The sequence below is a fragment of the Lepisma saccharinum genome, chromosome 22 (assembly GCF_977018435.1).
Source record: "Lepisma saccharinum chromosome 22, izLepSacc3.1, whole genome shotgun sequence".
Lineage (NCBI taxonomy): Eukaryota > Metazoa > Arthropoda > Insecta > Zygentoma > Lepismatidae > Lepisma > Lepisma saccharinum.
In genome coordinates, this window is record NC_139250.1 from 51,387,891 (window position 1) to 51,410,462 (window position 22,572).

Below are 22,572 nucleotides of genomic sequence, written 5' to 3' on the forward strand. Positions count from 1 at the left end.
GCGTCGAATAACATGGGTCCCTGGGGGAAACCCTAGGGGGTAAAGGCGGTCAGGCGCGTGATGCTGATCACATCACCCCCACTCACGACCGGATCAAGAAAGTGTGGGGCGTTACCCCCACATCCCCTATACGCCTTCATGGTGTGGTGCTATGCACAGGAGACAACTTTACTTTTTTTTTTTACTTTTTACTCTCTTAACTATATTTCTATTCTTATACCGTCTTTTTACCTATTCGTGTAATAATAACAATATAATTTTAATTGTATTTTAATTCGTATTTAATATAATTATTTTAATTTTAACATCTTTATTATTTTTATTATTTGTGAGACACTTGGTTCGGACCCCCCCCCCCGAAATATACTTTTAGATACTTGCCTGCCTCTAAATGCTTAAATTGAGTAAATGCTGAATAATATAACTTTCCTTGAGCAGGCCTCATCTCCAGGAAGCTATCAATTCAGGGCAAGCCCCGGCACCTAACGACCTGTTGGGTGAGATGAGTCAAGACAAATAGATAATAAACCTTTTCCTGCTCCCCCAAATATAGGCAATAATTAGGCTGGATAGTTCAGTGAACTAACTACGCACTGGTAATACACTATATTTTTTTCCTTTTGTCCATGTCAATTATTCTCACCACTTTGTGCTCCCAAATGGCGCATCAATTGGACATATATCTGTGCATCGGTTGGATAGCCACTTATAGCACAATGCAATGGCCTGAAAATACTTCTGCAACCACCAATCACAACACACGACAAGTCTACGTAACTACGTGTTGTTTAATAAGAGAGAGGTTCTGCGTGAAATCTGCACCAGTTGTCATTTGCTTTATTTAGTGAATAGATCACGCTGTGTGTTTTGATTATGTTGATTTTTTTATTCCACGTGCAGAGAGAGACTGCGTGTATAAAATGTATCAAGTATTATTGGCTATAAGTCAGGTCCGTACCTATTTTTTTTTTGAGGGGCGTTAGGGTAGATCCATAAATGGATCCTGAAATTTTCTCTGGTCTGGAGAGACACAGCATGTGCTGTAATGTAGTAAACATACACACACACACATACACACACACACATACACACACACCACTATATACGTATTTATATATTAGAGAGGTCCAAAAAAAATAAATAATGTCTCATACTTGCTAATGTTGTTCCTTCCCCACGAGCATATTTTACTGCAAAAAATCAGCCAATTGGGAATAAATTTAGAGGTCGTCCAATCTACATGAAGTTCAGAGGCCTGCACAAGACCTGGAGCAGACCAGTTCGCAAGACATGGCTCCTGAAATGCCGTGCAACCTGCGCAACACCCTCGCTTGAGCACCTTGCCTGACCACCTGCCCAGATCGTTCTTGGCAGGCATTGAAAACCCGCCGGGTACCCGCAGTTGTAAGATACCTAGTAGGTCTCAGTGCGTTCATTCAATCAACTGCACGCCCCTCCCTCTGCATGACGTAGTTGCTTCGAGTAGAAACTGCACCGGGCGCACACCTCTCTGCAGTGTTGCCAACTGCAATAGATTTTCACTACTTAAAAATGGGAACTCAAAGCTTCGTAAGCCACATCGCCAATGGAATGAGATTTACGAATGTTGCCCCCCCCCCCCCCCACACACACATTGAAATAGGTTTTCCGTGGCACAGGATCCATAAGTATATGTCGTAAACAACAATATACAGGGTGTTTCTAAAGGTCGTTTACAACGCTTGGGAGGTGATTCCTCACACGAAAACAAGCAAAAAGTCTAAGTTCCATTTTTACGACTGAGGCTTCGTTTCCGAGATAGGAGCCTCGCAAAAGGTGACAAAGTGAACGTCACACCTGACTGGGACGAATACTATAACAGATAGAGAGGCGGTTCCTAGGGAATCATAAAGGAATCGTATGTGCTCAGTCCGGAAGTCACTATGAAATGTTCACTGCACGCATGCGCAATGGAGTCCTCAAAGGAATTTGGGATTTCCAGCAAAAAGAATGCATGGAAAAGGTATGTAACGCAGCAAGAAGGACCGTGACAATGAGAAATGCGTTAAAAACAACACACCCCGACCTCAAACATCAAAACATGAGCACGGAACACAAAATCCGAAAAGGTGAGCACGGTTGCATACCCCAATTACACGCGAGGAATGAACGAATCATGTCATGTGGCATACGAGAGACACATTACTACACCAGGAGGAGGGAAAGAAAAACACAATATCAGATGATTACGACAACGTGTATTTTTACACGCGACAACTACTACCCCCCCCCCACACACACACACAACAAACAACAAATGCTACAATGTCTTACGCACAGACCGTGCGTGTCACTGTACACCAACTGAAGATGTCACTTTCACCACACAAAGGGGGTGGGAAGCAATACCAAGAGTGTTCTCACTGGGATTTGCCGAGGGCGATAATCACGTACGGTTTTAAAAATGTCTGCCGTTCACGTCTACGCAGAGATGACAGTGACGAATCAAGGATTGTCGACTACGAGCAAACAAGTCAGGTGTATCTGCTACCGTCGCGGCGGCGACGTTGATGCGAGCAACGAGGTCCTCAGCTGATGTGACAGGTGTGTCTTATACGAGGGTTTTCATTTCTCCCCAGAAGAAAAAATCTAGAGGGTTGAGATCTGGCGACCTCGGTGGCCAAAGCACAGGCTCATCCCTACCAATAAACCTATTGCGAAACTCGTCATGAAGAAAATGTCGTACATTACGATCGAAATGAGCTGGTGCCCCATCGTGTTGGTACCACATTTCTTGCCGCAGTGCCAAAGGTACGGTCTCCAACAGTTCAGGCAGAACCTCACTAAGAAATGCATGATACGTGCGACCATTCAGGCTTACAGGGAGAATGTATGATCCAATTAAATGATCATGTACTATCTCGCACCACACATTCACTGAAAACCTGTGATGTTGATGGGCCACAAAAAGTGCATGTGGGTTGTCAAAGTCCCACACATGACTGTTTCTACTATTGAAGACATCCATCCTGGTGAAAATGGCTTCAAATGTCCACAATACCTTTGCCCCGAAGTGAGGGTTTGTGTCCAGCTGATGCAACAACCATTGGCAAAACTCCATACGAGGGCAAGAGTCACGAGGTAACAGTTCTTTACTTTCTGCAGTTTAAACGGGTGCATTCCTTCCTCTGACAACACTCGCCAAACATTCACATAAGACGTGTTTCGTGCCCAAGCGAGCACGCGCGTACTGGTGCCAGGATGTTCTGCGACCCCTGTTAACACATCTTCTGCAAACTGATGTGTGCGTACACTTCGGGGTCTTCCAACTTCTTGCCGCGGTGGAAACACTGACCCTGTTTCACGCAGTCGACTGTCCACTACCTGAAAGAAGGCGTGAGACGGTAAACGTCTATGTGGAAAGCGTTCTCCATAAAGACGCCTTGCCTCATGGCTATTACCACGTGCCTCCCCATACATGAGGTGCATGTCTGCTAGCTGCTGGGTCGTATACGCAGCCATCTGTGTAATAGGGAGCTGGAACTGCAAAGTATCGTTTTTGTTTAACACTGGCACACTGCACAAATTGGCCGTATCACCGTACGAACACCACAGACCAATTGTTGCGATATTTGACTTGCCACTCCACCACGTCAACTTCTTCCAATACAACATACTACAGTAGTACTCTTCAATGCGTATGGCAACCTAGAGCGAACTGCTGATCATATCCCAGCACCTGCAACACGACTGGGACGACTGCCGGAGAGAACCAACCCTTCGAGCTCCTCTCGCGGGTACAGCAGTCATGAAGGTCAAACGTAGACTACGAGAGCCAGACTTGCCTGCGCAACGCTTTCAAAACTGGTCTCTTTTACGTCACAGTGATCGCTTGCGAACACTCTTGGTATTGCTCCCCTTTGTGTGGTGAAAGTGACATCTTCAGTTGGTGTACAGTGACACGCACGGTCTGTGCGTAAGACATTGTAGCATTTGTTGTTTGTTGTGTGTGTGTGTGGGGGGGGGGAATTACGTAGTTGTCGCGTGTAAAATACACGTTGTCGCAATCATCTGATATTGTGTTTTTCTTTCCCTCCTCCTGGTGGAGTAATGTGTCTCTCGTATGCCACATGACATGATTCGTTCATTCCTCGCGTGTAATTGGGGTATGCAACCGTGCTCAACTTTTCGGATTTTGTGTTCCGTGCTCATGTTTTGATGTTTGAGGTCGGGATGTGTTGTCTTTAACGCATTTCTCATTGTCACGGTTCTTCTTCCTGCGTTACATACCTTTTCCATGCATTGTTCTTGCTGGAAATCCCAAATTCCTTTGAGGACTCCATTGCGCATGCGTGCAGTGAACTTTTCATAGTGACTTCCGGACTGAGCACATACGATTCCTTTATGATTCCCTAGGAACCGCCTCTCTATATGTGATAGTATTCGTCCCAGTTAGGTGTGACGATCACTTTGTCACCTTTTGCGAGGCTCCTATCTCGGAAACGAAGCCTCAGTCGTAAAAATGGAACTTAGACTTTTTGCTTGTTTTCGTGTGAGGAATCACCTCCCAAGTGTTGTAAACGACCTTTAGAAACACCCTGTATATATATGGTGCATTCAAATGAAAAGGTCCATTTCCTTGCAGAATCTTTATTACAGTAGTTGGCTACACATATTCACCGTATGAGGTAAGACACTGGTCCCACTTTGAAACAAGGTTATGAATTCCTTGGTAGAAGAAGTCCTTGTGCTGGGAATGAAACCATTCCCTGACAGCTTCCTGCAGCTCAGGACTCGAGGCAAAGCGTTGTCCTCTGAGGTGTTTCTTCATAGGTCCGAAAATGTGAAAATCACATAGACTCAAGTCAGGACTGTAGGCAGGGTGGTCTAGCACTTTCCAATGGAATGATTGCAACATATCCTGTGTCTGGCTGGCTGTATGGGGACGAGCATTGTCCTGGAGTAAAATGATGCCTTTGCTGAGTTTTCCTCGACGCTTATTCTTGATTGATGTCCGTAGACGATGCAGTGTTTCACAGTACGTGTTTGCGTTAATTGTGTGTCCCTCCGGAAGGAACTCCACTAGCAGTAGCCCTTGGTCATCGAAAAATACTGTCATCATAAGTTTGCCGACTTTAGGTAGTGACTTGCTTTTCTTTGGTTTTGGTGATCCTGTATGCTTCCATTCCATACTGTCCCTCCTTGATTCTGGCTGGTAATACGGGCAGATGGATTCATCTCCAGCAATGATTTTTCTGATAAAGTCCTCACCTTCATTCCTGTATCGCATCAAATGAGCCAATGACATTCCCATTCTGCACATTTTTGTTCCTCTGACAAACACTTTGGCACCCATTGTGCGCACACTTTCCTGTAACCCAGTCTGTGCCTCACAATGTCATGCACACTACCCAATGAGACGTTCACTTGTTCGCTAATGGCTGCCAGGGATATTCGTCTGTCTTCTTGAATAAGGTTGTCAATAGCAGCCACTGTCCAATCAGGAATGCGATATTTCAACTGTCCCGGCCGAGCATCGTCCTTCAATGTGTTTCGTCCACCACGAAAACGCCTACACCATTTTCCCACTGTTTTGTCCGATACACATTTTTCATACACAACTTTCATTCTCCTATGAATGTCCGCTGGATGTACTCCTTCGGCATGAAGAAACCGAATGACATCCCGCTGTTCTTCCTTGGACACGTCCCTTAATGGCAGTTCCATTGTTCAGCACAGCGTTCCACATCGAGGGAAGAAAGTGAAGGTGATTAGATAACGGACACGTGCTACCTGGACACACTTGCGCATGCACACTGTCTCGTATAAAACGCTTTTTCAGAAAAAATAAAATGGACCTTTTCATTTGAATGAACTAAGTATATATATATATATATATATATATTCTACTGCGAACATCAGGGCCGTAGCCAGCCAGGGGCCAGGGGCATTGCCGTTACCCTCGTTTGGGGGGGGGGTGCAAGTACCTTGATAAACGTGCCAACAATAACAATAATAGTAATAAAGTAGCATGAAAGGTGTTATTATCCTCATAAATCATGCAAGAAGGGGGTAGAAGTCGGTTCTCACGCATTTGTGTTGAAACAGAGGATTAGAAATATTTTTTCAACACGTCAATTTCACATTAGCTAATAACGGAAAACAAGCACACAAACTGATTTTGAAAGAAAGAAAGTACATGATGAATGCATTCCGAATGTACATACATATGACATGTAAAATTTCCATCTACAATACTTTCTCTTCACATGGAGCGACGTAAAATAAGAAATACATATGCTAACACTAAATTGTGTACATATTCGAAGTTTCATTAAAGCATATATATTATTTAAATACATTACATAATCAATTCATCCAACTCGTAACAAACGAACATTAATTGCAAATAATATCACGGGCCGCCGTGGCATTCTCTGTTTTAAAACTTTTCTCACTTAGATGTTCGGCGCTCAGGGCCGACTCCCGCTACCCCCTAGCTACGGCATTGAACTTGATGAGACTGTATAATATATTATAATATATTTGTACTTTCATAAAATTTGAAAGGGGTTGAAATTACCCCTCCGTTCCCCCTCTGCAGGTGGCCTTGGCCGTCTGGAAGGAAAATGCAAGAAAAATGTGAAAACTAATTCCATCTTGAGTATTCTTTCGCCCTTCTACTCTTACATTCTACTAGCCTGTTCTTTTTTGTGCTTTAATGTTTGACCCCCACCCTTGCCCCTCCGCTAGACTTAATTTCCGTCCAAGATTGATGATCAATGAACCCCCCCCTGGTTGCGCCACTGCGTTCCTGGTTAAGGCACCATGCAATGAAAAACAATTAGTTTTAAGTGAGGAGATTTTTGTTTGCTCGATCATTCATTTAGATAAATGAAGCTGTAATATTGCGTGCATTCCCTGGCAAAAAGATATAAACGGCTTACGCTAAACTGAAATCGCTAACTTGTATATACATTCTCCTTGGAGCAGAGAGCTCCTCCTAGGACTTCGTAGGATTTAGGAGCTACGTAAGTAGGCAACACTGGCTGCAGCTGTCCACGTGGTGAAGAAACGCCTGTAGCGACACGCTGCCGGAGGGCTGTTTCCTTCCAGCAGGTTTTGCAGATGCCTGGGTCTTGTTGAATGCCCAGTTACCTCGTAAGCGCAAAGCGCCTTGAAGACGAAGAACCCGGGTAAAGACGCAAGTCGACTCGTTGCCGTGGGCAGGCGAGCAGGTATACCTGTTCTCGCGGACAAGTGGGCAGCGGGTAGGTAAAAGTCAAACTATGCAGGCCTCTGATGAAGTTTTGCTTAAGGATGTATATGTAACGTATATGGAATATATGGGACATTTAAAGCATTGAATGATTAATAAAGAATTTGTACTATTTGCACAAAGAAATTAATACAATTATTTATTACAGAGTTACAATTCATTACAACAATATATTAGATTCATTTCAATATTCAGTCGGTGTTCATTTCAAAATCAACTTCTATAAAATCCAAATCCAAGCGTCTGAAACATGACTTCCATCGTGCCCGACGACCTGAATTAGGCTCTCCATTTCGCTTTCTTTCCTTGTTATTGACTCATTAAAGTTGGATATAAGAGCCACTAAACGTTCAACAGTATCGTAGACAACTTTCAGTGACAACAATTTATTTCACTGACATGGGTACCTGGGGGAAACCCTGGGGGGTAAAGGCGGTCAGGGGCGTGATGCTGATCACATCACCCCCACTCACGACCGGATCAAGAAAGTGTGGGGCGTTACCCCCACACCCCCTATACGCCTTCATGGCGTTGTGCTAAGCACAGGGGAGCACTTTACCTTTTTTTTTTTTATCTTACAATTTGTGCGAGTCAGTCCAGCTTTTCATTTCATATTGTAACCTTAAATCACATTAGCTGGAGAGTCTGTCAGTTTCATGTATATTGAACTCCGGTTTTCATCACGAGCCTTCAGACAAGTAAGTCAAGTTATCATTTCTTGCTTTTCCTTGGAAGATACCTTATCTCTAACCAGTTTAGCTCTAAGATACCGCAAATGGGCCTCCAACTTGTTCCTTGCAGTTTGTTGATATGGTGCCTGCAAGCTAAATACAACAAATTTCTTGCAATACATTGTTCCAACAGAATGCAGATACTTTTCATCGTTCCCGTCTTAGAAGCTGTTGTATCGAAACTGATGCACACAATATCATGAAGCACCTCCCAGAAGAGCAGCTAGCTCCTGAATGGTTTTTCCTTATACCTCTCCTGTTCCAGATGGTATCTATCCAGCACCCAGTATTTTGTCAACTTCATAACCTGTGATAGGTATGTACTGGAAGTCTATCCACAGTTGCTTTCATATTCGTTTGATATGTTCGATCTTTCATCAACGTACTATCCTAGTGCAAGACTAAGGGAAGTTTTTAAATGTTACAAACTTTTACACATAAACGTTTTGTCAATGATTTCTTGATGGGCAGCTTGCTTGCGCTTGTGGAGTCTTATAGGTTCGGCTGTCAAGATTCTGGCCATTTACTGTGGCACTAATAGCAGCTGTGAGTATGGTGAACTTTCTGTCCGAAAGGTTGATAGAATCTAAGATTGGAAGATATTCAAAAGAACACTTTAACTCCAGCCCCCTTCCCCCCACCCCCACACACTTGTACGTACAAGAAATGAACACACATATTTGAAACAAAGAACTAAGTGGTAGATGAAGTTCAAATGCTGTTACCAAAGAAATCACAATGCCACGACTGAACGACATCTTAAATATACAGGACAAAAGCACATGCCTTAAACACCTAAATATTTGTGACTGTTTTCAGAGTTAGCATTGCATACATACAGTGCTGAAAAGCGAAATTTACTCACACCGACAGGCTTCATCTGAACTGAAGAGGTAGTACAGTGGGATCCATGAGTTTTACCGTGAAAATTGTCCATCACCATGCTCGTGCACTTTATTTGACTCAATACGAGCTTTAAGAATTAAAAGAAAACTCAAAACAAGCTGTTGACAACTTCTGCACCAGTATACATAAAAGTCCATAGCTTAAATACACATAGGATGTGAGTTAAAAATTAATGAAAATAGTCATGGACAATTTGTCGAGCAATACTAGTGGATCCCACTGTACATGAATTGCGTACATTTTAATACCAACAACCGAGCAGAAAGTACGAAGGATCGTTTTACCCCGGGAGATAATTTTGCCCTGGTTTCCCCTTCCCTCATATGATGGCATATTTGGCTAACTACAAGGCGATTCATTGAAGTGTAGACCACCACGTCGGTGTTTGCGCTAATTGCAAGCCAGACACTCGCGGCCGTTTGTCGGCATCGTAGAGTGTCGATGAAACAAGAGCACAACAGTTTCCGTAATTATTTTGAAAAGTGATTTACGTACCAGTTATATAAAAGGAGGTGGTTAAAATAGTCGCCTTCGAAGCGCACAAATTTCTGATTTCATCTTTATTAAGACACCCACTAATATTATCGTTTCAACATGGCACCTGCTTCTGATCACTGTGGAATTTGCTCCAAAGGAATTTATGGAAAGCAACAGGTATTGGCATGCTGTCTGTAATACAAGGTTTCACGTTAAACCATGTTTGAAACTTTCTAAATATGAAGTTGAATTTTTTATGGTGAACGACATATCTACCTATAAATGTACGAAATGTTTACAACAGCGTAGCGATGAAACTCCTGTGACGCCACGACCCGTTCCGGTGAATTGTGTAGCTGCTCGCGATAGTGCCAATGAAAACATGGACATAAATAGAGAAAATAATGAAGAAATGGCAATACATAGTGACAATAGTGATGAAGATGATATTGATCAAGAGCATCAACTTGGAGGACAAAAGCCAGGTAATGTAAACTGTTTCAGTTGCTGCCATGTTAAAGACATTATGTCAACATTGATCTCGACAGTGCAGAATGTAAGTGAACAAATTCAATCTCTTAAAGCCGAAGAACAGAATGAAGTACTAATGAAAACAGAAGAAAAAAAGATTCTACAAAACACTTATGCACACGTAATTCAAACGAATCTTCCGAAAGAAAAACAAAACACAATCGGAATGCCCCGCAGTACTCCTTGTTTACCTTTATCTACAGTAGCTCACAAAACTCGCACAGATAAGGGATCTGATAAGTTTCTGGGTCAATCAGTGCAGTCGATAGAAAACAACCAGGTTTTAAATGCATCTGGTTCAAAAAACACTCATCAAGCTTCGACCTTGCAAAATGTAAACAAACAGGTGAACGACGTGAAGAAATCAGTGCAAGGTCAGAATCCATCTACTAGGTTAGCAGTGCAACGCAAGGTTTTTCCTCAGAGAGCTCTATTTGTGACTCGACTTCATCCTGAAGTTTCAAATTCTGACCTTCAGCAATATATTGCTGAAACTTCTTCCGTAAAGAAAATGGTATGTACAAGGCTGAAAACTAAATATGATTCTTACTCTTCTTTTCATGTATCTGTTTCCCAGGATGACTATGATGTACTATTCGATGAAAATATATGGCCTAAAGGGGTATTAGTAACAAAGTTTTTTGGCGAATTGAAAAATGACAATATAGTTGCCAACAAAGACAAAAGTGTATCTGATACAAATAGTAACAGTAAGTCCGGAGAAAACTCAACTTCAAAAACCTAAGTAGTTCTTTCCTTAGTAATAATATGATTAAATGTTTTTTAACAGAATGTTAGAGGAATTAACACCAAATTTGAAACATTAGTAAGCAATATAAATATTGAAAATTATGACATAATTTTTCTTACAGAAAGTTGGTGTAAACAAGATAGAGATTATTTCATAGATTTAGATCCAATGTACAGGGTGATAAGAAAAGATAGAAATCTGGATTTAAACAAACAGAAATCTGGTGGTGGTGGTTGTCTTTTAATTATTAAAAACAAGGTTCAGTTTATGATCTTTTAATCACCTTTTACAGAATTGGATGTAATTTGGGTAAAATAAATGTCAAATGATTCTGATCCAACCATAATAGGATTGCATTACTTGCCACCTGATTTAAACTGTGACTTGTTTGCAAACTACTTTGATTGGGTAGTTCAAGAAATGTTAATGAAACACAAGGAAATAATTTTAGTTGGAGATTTTATTGCTGGTGGAATTGACTGGGCTACTGGAAATTTGTGTTGTTCTAATTATTATGTTAAAAGAAAGGCTGAAAAAATTGTTGAAATCGCAACACTTTCAAATCTAATTCAGCACAATGTATCGTATGACCCTTCACTGCCTTTTAATGTTTTAGATCTTCTACTTACTAACATTTCCACTTGTAACATTAGTTTTAATGAACATCCTTTATCTAAAATTGATAAGTTTCATCCACCGTTTTCATTTTATTTTGAATTGGATAGGTCTAAAAAAGACAATATAGATACAAGGGAAAATAATATTTATAGATGTCTTAATTTCGCCAGAGGTGATTATGTGAATGTTTATAATGAATTGTTGCATTTACCATATATGGTTGAAATATCTAATGATGTACAACAATCTGTTATGGAACTGACTAGAAATGTGTATGCAATATTAAAAAACAATATTCCTTCTAAAGTTAAAAGAACAAACAATCAACTGCCTTGGATGACAAGGAAACTAAAGAGAATGATCAATAAAAAGAGAAGGTATCATGATAAATTTAAACTTACAAATAAGTGTGTATATTACAGTACTTATTACCAATTAAGGAAAGATGTTAAAAAGGAATATTCTAATGTAAAGGAGCATTACTACTCCTCCTTAGAAAACAATGTTAATGGTGACAAGAATGCTTTTTGGTTTCACTTTAATAGAAAGAAGAGAGAAAATACTATCACTGAAATTATTTATGATAATGATGTACTGTTCAATGAATATGATATTGCTAATGCTTTTTGTGAGCTTTTTCACAAATCTTTCTCAAAAAGAAGTAATGCAAATTTTAAAAATATTAATCTTCATTCATACACCAACCTAATTGATGTACCTGTTATCTTGGAAAAGGATGTAAGTGATAAAATTAACAAACTAAAAGGCAGGTCTTCTATAGGTCCTGATGGCATACCTAATTTTATTTTGAAAGCAAACAAAGATGTTTTTGTACCATTGTTAACTAAAATTTACAACATGTCACTTACTTCTGGAATATTTCCAGATATCTGGAAAAAATGTGTTTATTGTACCTGTAACTGAAAACAAAGATGGTAAAGCCAATGATCTTAATAATTATAGACCAATTACTATATTAAATTCCATGGCAAAGGTTTTTGAACACATAATTGCTGACTATTTGTCTTTTTCTTTTAAACAATATATTGATGGAAATCAGCATGGATTTTTTAGAAAAAGGTCTACTATCACAAATTTATTGGTTTTAATAGGCTCTCTTAAATCTAACATTAGGAAGCAATCCCAGACCGATATTTTATTTATTGACTTGGCTAAAGCCTTTGATAGTGTCAGCCATCAGCTATTAATTTACAAACTCGACCAAATGGGATTATCACCACGATTTCTGAAATGGTTTTCCAACTTTTTAGTAAATAGAAGTTTCTCTGTTAAGATTGGTGAAACAACTTCTTCTAAAAAAGAAATACTTTGTGGAGTACCTCAAGGGTCGCCACTTGGCCCAATTCTGTTCGCTGTTTTTATCAATGATGTTACATTATGTTTTAAATCTGGCACATGTTTACTATATGCAGATGATATAAAAATTTTTAAGAGTATTTTAACAAATAATGATGTCGCTCAACTTCAGGCTGATCTCGATAGAATGACATATTGGTGCAAGATTAATGAAATGGAAATTAACTTGAGAAAGTGTAAAGTTTTAAGATGTACTAAGAAAGTTCATTATATAGTCTCCAACTATTTTATTTATGAAAATAAAATCCAAGTGTGCGACAGTCATAAAGACTTAGGAATAGTAATAGACTCCTCTCTCATATTTGATGAGCACATTTCAGAAATTTGCAAAAGAGCAAAGAGAATGCTTGGTTATATATTTTTCTCATGGAAAGTTTTTAAAAGGGAAGATACCTTAATATTCCTGTATAAAACGATAGTTCGTCGTATTCTTGAATATGCAAATGAATTATGGTTTTTGACTGCAACCAGTCACCTTCAAAAAGTTGAATCAGTTCAAAAACTTTTTATCAGGTTATTATGCACAAAGTTTAAAAAAAACTACTATGACCAACATTACTCTGAATGGTTATCACAGTTGAATATGTTTTCCTTAGAAGAAAGATGAAAAATGAAAAGGTTAAATTTTGTAGAGAAGATATTAAATTTCCAAGTTGACAGTGAATACTTTTTGAATAATATAGCTTATAAAATTCCCAGATATTCCCATAGGTATATCTCAATTCTCACATGCCTAAACAAGGCAAGAGGTTTAGTAGCTGATCTTGTTGAAACCTACAATCTGAATTTATGTTGAAGTATAAAATTGTAGGATCCACTGTTTTATTTTATAATTATGTATTCTATTTTTTAATTTTGTATAACATAGTGGTTGTTTAATCGTTATCATCACTTCAATAAATATGATCATTATTATTATTAGAACAATACACAGTTAATTGCACAATATTATATAACAATAAACAATTATTAGTATCAAAGATATAATGGATCTCATTGAAAACTTAATTTGAGGTGTGGATATGCTAACTTGTTATGTTATGTTATTCTGCAGCTTATGTATTTTATTCGTGTAACTTAGTGCTTTTGTATTTGTATTTGACTTAGTGCTGTATAAGGTTTCATACTGTGCTCAACACTTAAAATAAACGATTATTATTAACGTAAACTGGCGAGGAGGGGCTAGAAACCAGTTTTTACTGAGGTCCGGAAAGTAGACACGAGACTGTGAAGTGATAAGGGTCATTGTTTTCTATTGTATGGCCTGTTTATTAGTCTGGCGACTGTGAAGTGATAAGGTGCTTGTTACGTGTTGTGTCTTTTCTAGTATAGTCAACCGCAAGTGTGTTATGGCTCAGAAAATATTTTCTACAGCACAGCGTGTATTCATTTATGACTCATATATGTTAACTCAATCGGCAAGTCAAGTTCAAATGCGATTTCAAACAAGATTCCCGGGTGTAAAAGTTCCATGTGATTTTTATCTCTGGCTACATTAAAAATGCTGTACACAAGTCAGATCTATACACCCTGGAAGAACTGAAACTTAACATCCACAAATAAATTACCAACATTAATGAACGGGAAAGGCAGCAAGTTATGGCTAACTTCATTAAAAGGTGTCAAAAGTGTGGGAATAACTAAGGCGTCCAATTTCAACACCTTTTTTCATAAATTGGTAAGTAAATAAATCACTCTTTAGATTAGTCGCGGCGAGCCTCCCCGATGGCGCAGTGGTAGCGTCTTCGCCTTGTAATCAAGGGGTCCCGGGTTCGATACCCGGTGGAGGCTCATAGTGGTTCGGATCCCACTTTAAACTGTAGGTCCAGTCCCGATTAGCCTTACTGTGCATAAAGTGGACTTAAAACAACAATTCAAGATTAGTCGCGGAAACTTATCACTTGATTCAAGGACAGTCTACAGTGTCCACATACGACCGCGAGCGCCTCGTTTGCTAATAACGCAAACACTGATGCGGCGGTCTACACTTGAATGGATCACTCTGGAGTTTAACGATTTATTATTACATATACTCTAGTGTACCCATATTTGAACCTAATATTCACCGCACCAATTGGATGCATACGGAGACTTATCATCCTATTTATAGGCTAAGCGACGCCATAACATTTCTATTACAGCGCCTGCGGTAACTGTTCCACCACAAGCCCAGAGGACTGCGACCTGCCTCAGTGCATCCCGGCGGACGGCTACGAGACGGCGGTGAAGAGCGTCAACCGAATGCTGCCTGGTCCTGCTATTCAGGTTAGGTTATTTCTAGCTTTGGCGGATCGGTATATTAACTAGTCTTCTCTACCGTACATTCATATACGTTTTTTCTAGTTTATCATAAAACGCGTTTTTGCATACAACGGTTTCTAACGCACTAAAAGCCCATTATTAAATACATGGTAATTTTAAAGTGAATGACAGTTCTGTAATACGTTTGGTTCCAATTTAAAGTGATTTCGAAGTCTAAAGAATATAGAATCCGCATGTTGTATCTACCAATATCATTTGGAAACCTTGGCGGAATATAGCTGCATATACGCAGCAGTTTCCCATGCTTAGGCAGATGCAAGTCTGGCAATCAGTCTGCCATGGAACGTTGGCTGGTTCAGACACAAATCGTAGCAGTGGAGGCGTTCATCCGAACGGGTTCCATTCAGAAGACGCGACAGTTTTGCACTGAGAAGCACAATCAGAACGCCAGAGAACACACCTCCTCCGATCTGGAGACTTCACGTTACCATCGGCTTTTATTGTCTGACCCATCGTATCATGTTGGCACTGCTTGATGGCAACCTTCATTGAATCATCGTGGCAGAGTCTGCTGCGTCTCCTGAATGGAATCCGTTCGGATGAACGCCTCCACTGCCACGATTCGCCTATTGGCCAGAACAGGTAATAATATTGTGTTAACGTGACGTTGTTCCTGACCGCTGTTTCTAATGAATTATAGGTATTGGATTCTGGGCTACTTAATATCCAATTAGTGCTAACAAAATCAATAATAAAGTGAAAAAGTAGAATGCGTAAAAATATGTTTAAAGGAATGTCCACTCTACATTTTACCTTCTGGCTTCCTAACCGTGCATACTGGGAGATGACTCTCACGGACACTTCTGGGTTGTAACAATCACATTGGAAGTCAAAGAGATTTTTACAGTTAAGAAGTATCCCTGACTGTATTATGACTTGGTGTTTTAAGTCCACTTTATGCACAGTAAGGCTAATCGGGACTGGACCTACAGTTTATAGTGGGATCCGAACCACTGTGCCTCCACCGGACTGTATTATGGTATCAAGTGAAAACCCATCATTTCTAGTGTTTACTAGAAGGAAGGGAGACTCCGTACTTATTTCGTTTTAGAGAAAAAATAAAACCAAATATATCTAATATTCGTAACACGAAATTCACCCTCCGTAAGTCTGCAACGTTAGATATATTTCTCAACCTCCAGAGTAGGTTGATTAGTTGAGTTGGTGTTTTAAGTCTACTTTGTGCACAGTAAGGCTAATTGGGACTGGACCTACAGTTTAAAGTGGGATCCGAACGACTATGTGTCTCCACTGGGTATCGATCCCTGGACCCTTTGATTACAAGGCAACGACGCCATCACGGAGGCCAACCTCCAGAGTAGTACGTTCAGATAAACAGGAAGAATGAATGGTGTAAATGTGAAGAAATGCTTTCTATTACAAAATCAAGTAGTTTCGATAAATGTCTTGAGACATTTGAGACATACATATTCGATGAGTGTGTAGCAGTTTCTGTTCTTTTCTCGAGTTCTGTTCATTGTTATTGCTTTTCATGCATGTGCCTTTGTATTTTGAACATGTTAGTCCAGATGTATATAAAATATTTGCAAGCACATTTTGCCAGATTTTTTGCACATAATTCCTCAGGCTATTTATTATTGAACGTGGTACATTTCTCTCTTTATATAGGCTATCATAATTATAAGTATGCCATAATGCAAAGAAAAATAATTTAAAGTAACTTAGATGTTTATCGTCATAATTTATTTACTGATTGCAGTCACACTGTAGACTACGATCCGTGGTATTATTATTTCCAACGTGGAATTGGATATCATTATGCAGAAGAAAGTACTTTAATAATTAATCTTAATCTATATAAGAATATAATAGACCGAAGACCAGACCAAGTTAAAAATATGGTCCGAAAATGTTATCTCAGAGTCGATTTATACATGGTGTTTCACTCGCTATCGAACACTGATTTTCTCTCTTAAAAATTAAGCTATTGGTGATATTGTAATGAAATTTCCTACGGACATACCTTGGAGATGGTGCCACAGTCTTGAATGGGCATCGCGTGAGCCTGGGCGATTCTGCCGTTAAATACCAAAACGGAGTCCATAAAGGCGTGCCAGAGACAATTTATTGCACAGTTTGGTGTCCGGAAACCGCTTGCAAAGTCTTCCAATCAATATTTGGTGAAGAAACTGGAAAGAACGGGAACGTGGTTGGATATGCATGACGAAGGACGTCCACAACTGCCGGATGCAAAGGCGGAGGAAGTGAAAAGCAGATTGCTGGGCTCATCAAAGAAGTCGTTGCGTAGACTGTCGCAGGAAATAGGACTTTCCACAAGCACATGTGAACGAGCTGTAAAGAAACCAAAGCTGTATGCATGTCGTGTTACAATTGCAACCTCCCGACAAAGTGAAAAGAGCCAATAAGAGACCACTTCCAACACTCGCTATGACGTCACCATGCTTTCATATACCAAGGTATGTCCGTAGCAGATTTCAGTACATTTTGACCAAAAATTTGATTTTTAAAAGAGAAAACCTGGGGTCGAGAGCGAGTGAACTTGAACAATGGAACTAGTATAAGCGAAGTAAATATAAACTCTGAAGCTGTCTATGTGCCATATAGCCTCACAGGAAGGGCCCCTCACGTTCTCAGTTTCGGCCATAGCAGGGGTGACGTGAACATAGCCTTCAGCCACCTTCACCATCTCAGCAGGTACAACTGACTAGAGGCTCGGAGGTGAAATATTTCTCACACATAAACTAAAACATCATTGCTAGAGTCAAGGAGTCTCCTCTCGTAACTCCTCTTGCTGTCCCAGGTTTGCCGGGGCGACGTAATCAAAGTGACCGTCCATAACAGGCTGCTGGGAGAAGGCTCCGTCATCCACTGGCACGGCATCCTTCAACGGGGGACGCCACACATGGACGGGGTGGAGATGGTGACGCAGTGCTCCATTCCCTCCAGTACGTCATTCAGGTACACTTTCAAGGCGGAAGACTCCGGAACGTACTTCTGGCATTCTCACACAGGTATTATTTATGAATTGAGGACTAAAATTGGTAAACGTTGTAAGTGCCAAAAGCGAAATTGTTTGGAAATCGCATCGTTCCGCACATCAGCCCGTAAGAACGTTCACACGAGTGACCTCTTTACACGCCCTTTGAACTACTTAGAGGGCTACCAGCCACATTTCACGTTTACCACATTATAAAGCATGGCACATTTCACAGTTTAACGTGGAAAACGGTGTTTGAATTATTGTGGCACTTACAGCGTTTATCAATTTTAGTATTAAATTATTATATCATAGTTGGAAACGGAATATATTTTTTTCCGCCTGAAATGCTTCATTTTTTTAATGGGATAGAGCAATAAGCTATCAGATTTCCTTCAGTCACGGGCTGTTGAGTTTAGCTATACCAGCTATGTTCTAAACTCATTTTTATACAATAAACAAACCACATGTGTTGTATTTAATTTGCTTAGTTTCTTTACGTTTACATATTTATCATTACGTTTGCAGATTGCAATTTATTGTAGGTGCCATAGAATGTCAAGTTTAATAGTATCCATTGTCAACTACGCTCTGTCCCCGGAATCTATGGAGCAGGAGGGAATCGAGCGCAGAGAGAAGCAGTACGCTTTTCCACTACATGCAATTCCATTCGCTCTCACCTGTTCATTGGTGGAGCCGTTTCGCGTCAGTACTTGCGCAGAGACTTATTTTCGTTCGCTTGCTCGAAAGACACCCCGGACAGAGTATAATGTTTCCATGTTTGTTCCAAGCATTTGAGTGTGTGCGAAGATTAATTGTCTCTAATAATTACATAGCCAAGTAACTTATATAGTCAAGTCTCTGAAACGTATATCTTCATATTAGGCAATATCAGTACCAAAATATATGAATTCTTTTAATCTCATTCCGTTTCGTATGAAAGGAAATACAGCTTCGGTTTTGTCCTGCAATAAGACAAATACTTTTAAACAATTGCAGCGATCACTTAAGTAAAATATACACTCTTTAATTGAACTTTCACAAATTCTTTAAATCAAGTCTCTCACAATGAATTTACGGTACGGAATAATTCGGGTCACAGTTTCGGGGTAGTGATGCACAATGCTCACAAATTCTATATAAAAAAAAGAAATTCAATCTGTCCATCACCTTGTTCTAAATACCAGTGTTTGGAAAATTACTTTTTAGATACTAACTAGTTACAGTTACAGTTACTTGCTTCAAAAAGTAACAGAGTTACAGTTACTCATTTTGAAAAGTAACTCGGTTACAATTACTGGTGCTTGAAAAGTAACTAAGTTACTTTTACAGTTACTTTCTGCCGGAAATTTTCTTGCGAACATTTACATACAACTGGTGATCATGAATTGGAATAAAATGAACATGTGAAGACATAAATGTGTTTTATTTATGCTTCTGGTTGGTACATAATATAAGTCTTCATACATTTATGATATTCCGTGGAGGCGGAAGGTATTACTATAGGGAAGGAGACAAATTACCAATCACTTCTCGTTGGGAGGAGGGGTTTCAGTTTCACATACGAAAACCATTTTTTCGATTCCCCATAACAATAAATAACACATATTTAATATCCAATATATATATATTATATTATATATAACTAACTAACTCTAACTAACTAACTCTCTAGCCTTCTTAAACCCGAAGGTTCATGGCTGCAGCAACACAGGCCTTCCATCTTTCCCTATCTTGAGCAAGATCTATATACTCTTCTCCATCCCTACCGATTTCCCTTAGGTCCATCTCAACGTTGTCCCTCCATCTTCGTCTTGGCCTTCCTACAGGTCTCTTACCATCAGGTTTCCCAACAAGAATCCTGTATACTCCTCTTTCCTCTCCCATTCGTGAAACATGGCTTGCCCACCTAAGTCTTCTTGATTTAATTATTCTAATAATATCTGGACATGAAGACAAATTATAAAGGTAAAAAAGGTAAAGTGTTCCCCTGTACATAGCACCACGCCATGAAGGCGCATAGGGGGTGTGGGGGTAACGCCCCACACTTTCTTGATCCGGTCGTGAGTGGGGGTGATGTGATCAGCATCACGCCCCTGACCGCCTTTATCCCCCAGGGTTTCCCCCAGGTACCCATGTTATTTGACGCTGGGTAGGCGCCGGGGCCGCTTCCACCGTTAGAAAAGTTCCCGGATTTGAACCGGCCGGGGATCGAACCCGGGACCTTGAGTATGGTAGTCAGACGCGTTACCGACTGATCCACCGCGGCCACCTGACAAATTATGTAGTTCTAAATTATGTAACCTTCTCCACTCACCTGTCTCCTCATCCCTTTTAGGTCCAAAGATTTTCCTAAGGATTTTATTCTCAAATACTCTCAATTTACGTTCCTCTTTCAATGTAAGGGACCAAGTTTCACATCCATATAATACTACAGGCAAAATTACTGTTTTGTATATTTTAACTTTTAGTTTCTTAGATATTAAACGAGAAGACAAAAGTTTATGAAGAGAGAAGTAACATGCATTTCCTGAATTAAGCCTACTTTTTATTTCCTCTTTAATATAATTTTCATTTGTTAATATTACTCCTAAGTATTTGAATTTGGAAACTGGTTCAAACGAGTTGTTATCAATAATTAGATTTTGATTATTACCTAACACTTGGTTTCGGCCTATAAGCATATATTTAGTTTTCTCTTTGATAACTTCCAAACCTATCTCTTTAGCAGTTTTGAAAAATATTTTAGCATTATTCTTAATTGTATTCACATCATCCCCCAGTAAGTCTACATCATCTGCATATGCTAACAACTGAGTCACACCATTTAATTTTAGTCCTTCTTTAGTTTCGTTTACCTTCCTAACAGCATATTCTAAGGCAAAATTAAAGAGCAATGGAGATAATGCATCTCCTTGTTTTAACCCATCATGAATTGTAAATTTGTCAGACATATTAATACTCACACGAATTTTACTTTCTGTTTCACTGGTGCATATTTTTATCATACTAACAAACTTCTTAGGTATTCCAAACTCTACTAATATATTATATAATTTATCTCTTTTGACCGAATCATATGCTTTTTTGAAATCAATGAATAGTTGATGGACATTTTGATTATATTCCCACTTTTTTTCAAGTGTCTGTCTGATGTGAAAAATTTGATCTGTAGTTGATCTGGTACGTTTAAATCCACATTGATAATCACCTATAATTTCATTAGCATATGGGGTTAGTCTTGTTAAAAGAATGTTAGATAATATTTTATATGTTGTTGAGAGTAGAGAAATTCCACGGTAATTATTGCAGTTCATTTTATCACCTTTTTTAAACACAGGGACAATTATGGATTCTTTCCACTGTTGAGGGATTTCTCCTTTATTCCATATTAAACAAATTAATTTATGAATTTGACATATTAATGAATTTCCACCATATTTAATTAACTCAGCTGGTATTAAATCAATGCCAGGTGCTTTGTTATTCTTTAGCCTTTTAATAGCATCTTTAACTTCAGTCAAGTTAGGTTCTGGAACTAAAGGTTCTGCTGTGTGTACTTCATTCACTTCTGATTTATCTCCTACATGAACATTTAAAAGGTCATTAAAGTAGTTCTTCCATCTATTTAGAATATCGCTTGGGTCAGCAAGAAAATCACCGTCTTTATCTTTAATCAAGTTTACTTTAGGTTGCCACCCCTTTATAAACTCATTTACACCTTTATATAAATCTCTGATATTTTTATTTTTGCTCTTTGTTTCAATTTCGTTAATTTTGCTTTTCAAGTAATCTCTTTTTTTACTTCTAAACGTTCGGTTAACTTCTCGCTTTATTCTATTATAATTGTTTAGATTTGTATCATCAGAGTTATTTAACCACCTAAGTCTAGCCTGATTTCTTATTTCTATTAGATTATGACATTCATTATCAAACCATGGCTTACTTTTTCTCGGTTTATGGTATCCTATACTTTCTTTAGCTGCTGATTCTATTGCATTACGTATGTGCTCCCAATTCTTATTTACGTCTATTTCATTTATATTTTCATCATCATTTAAATCCTGCAAAATATCAAATCTATTTGACAGTTTAATTTGGTAATCTTTCTTAATTCTTTCATCAGTAAACTTTCCTGTATCAAATTTTAGAACTTTTAGATTTTGTTGCTTATGATTTAACACTGAGAGTCTTTCTCTTAATTTAGCAATTACTAAATAATGGTCACTGGCACAGTCCGCACCTCTATGTGTACGAACGTCAATTATACTAGTATGTCTTCTCTTATCAATGAGAATATGATCTATCTGATTATGAGTTTTACCATCTGGAGAAGACCAGGTATATTTATGGATATCTTTATGTTTAAAAGTGGTACTTTTCACAATTAAATTCTTTGAGGTTGCAAAAGTAATCAATCTTATACCATTATCATTACTTAATTCATGAAGACTTTCTTTACCAATCGTAGGTTTAAATGTCTCTTCTTTGCCAATCTGTGCATTACAGTCACCTAACAGAATTTTCATATCATAATGAGAAAATTTATCAAAGACCTGTTCTAACTCTGTATAAAAATCATCTTTAATATTATCATCTTTATCTTCCGTTGGTGCATATATGTTTATTAAAATAATTTTAC

At 39.0% G+C, this 22,572-nt stretch overlaps 1 protein-coding gene across 1 annotated transcript in view; it reads left to right on the top strand.

Annotated features, from left to right (window-relative positions):
- The window catches only part of LOC146004713 (multicopper oxidase 3-like), an 89,167-nt gene that overhangs the window by 16,046 nt on the left and 50,549 nt on the right, over positions 1 to 22,572 (top strand). The window contains exons 3-4 of the mRNA XM_083143668.1: positions 14,791 to 14,914; positions 17,754 to 17,964. Coding sequence (XP_082999794.1) covers positions 14,791 to 14,914; positions 17,754 to 17,964 — 335 coding nt within the window. The remainder of the gene's footprint in view (positions 1 to 14,790; positions 14,915 to 17,753; positions 17,965 to 22,572) is intronic.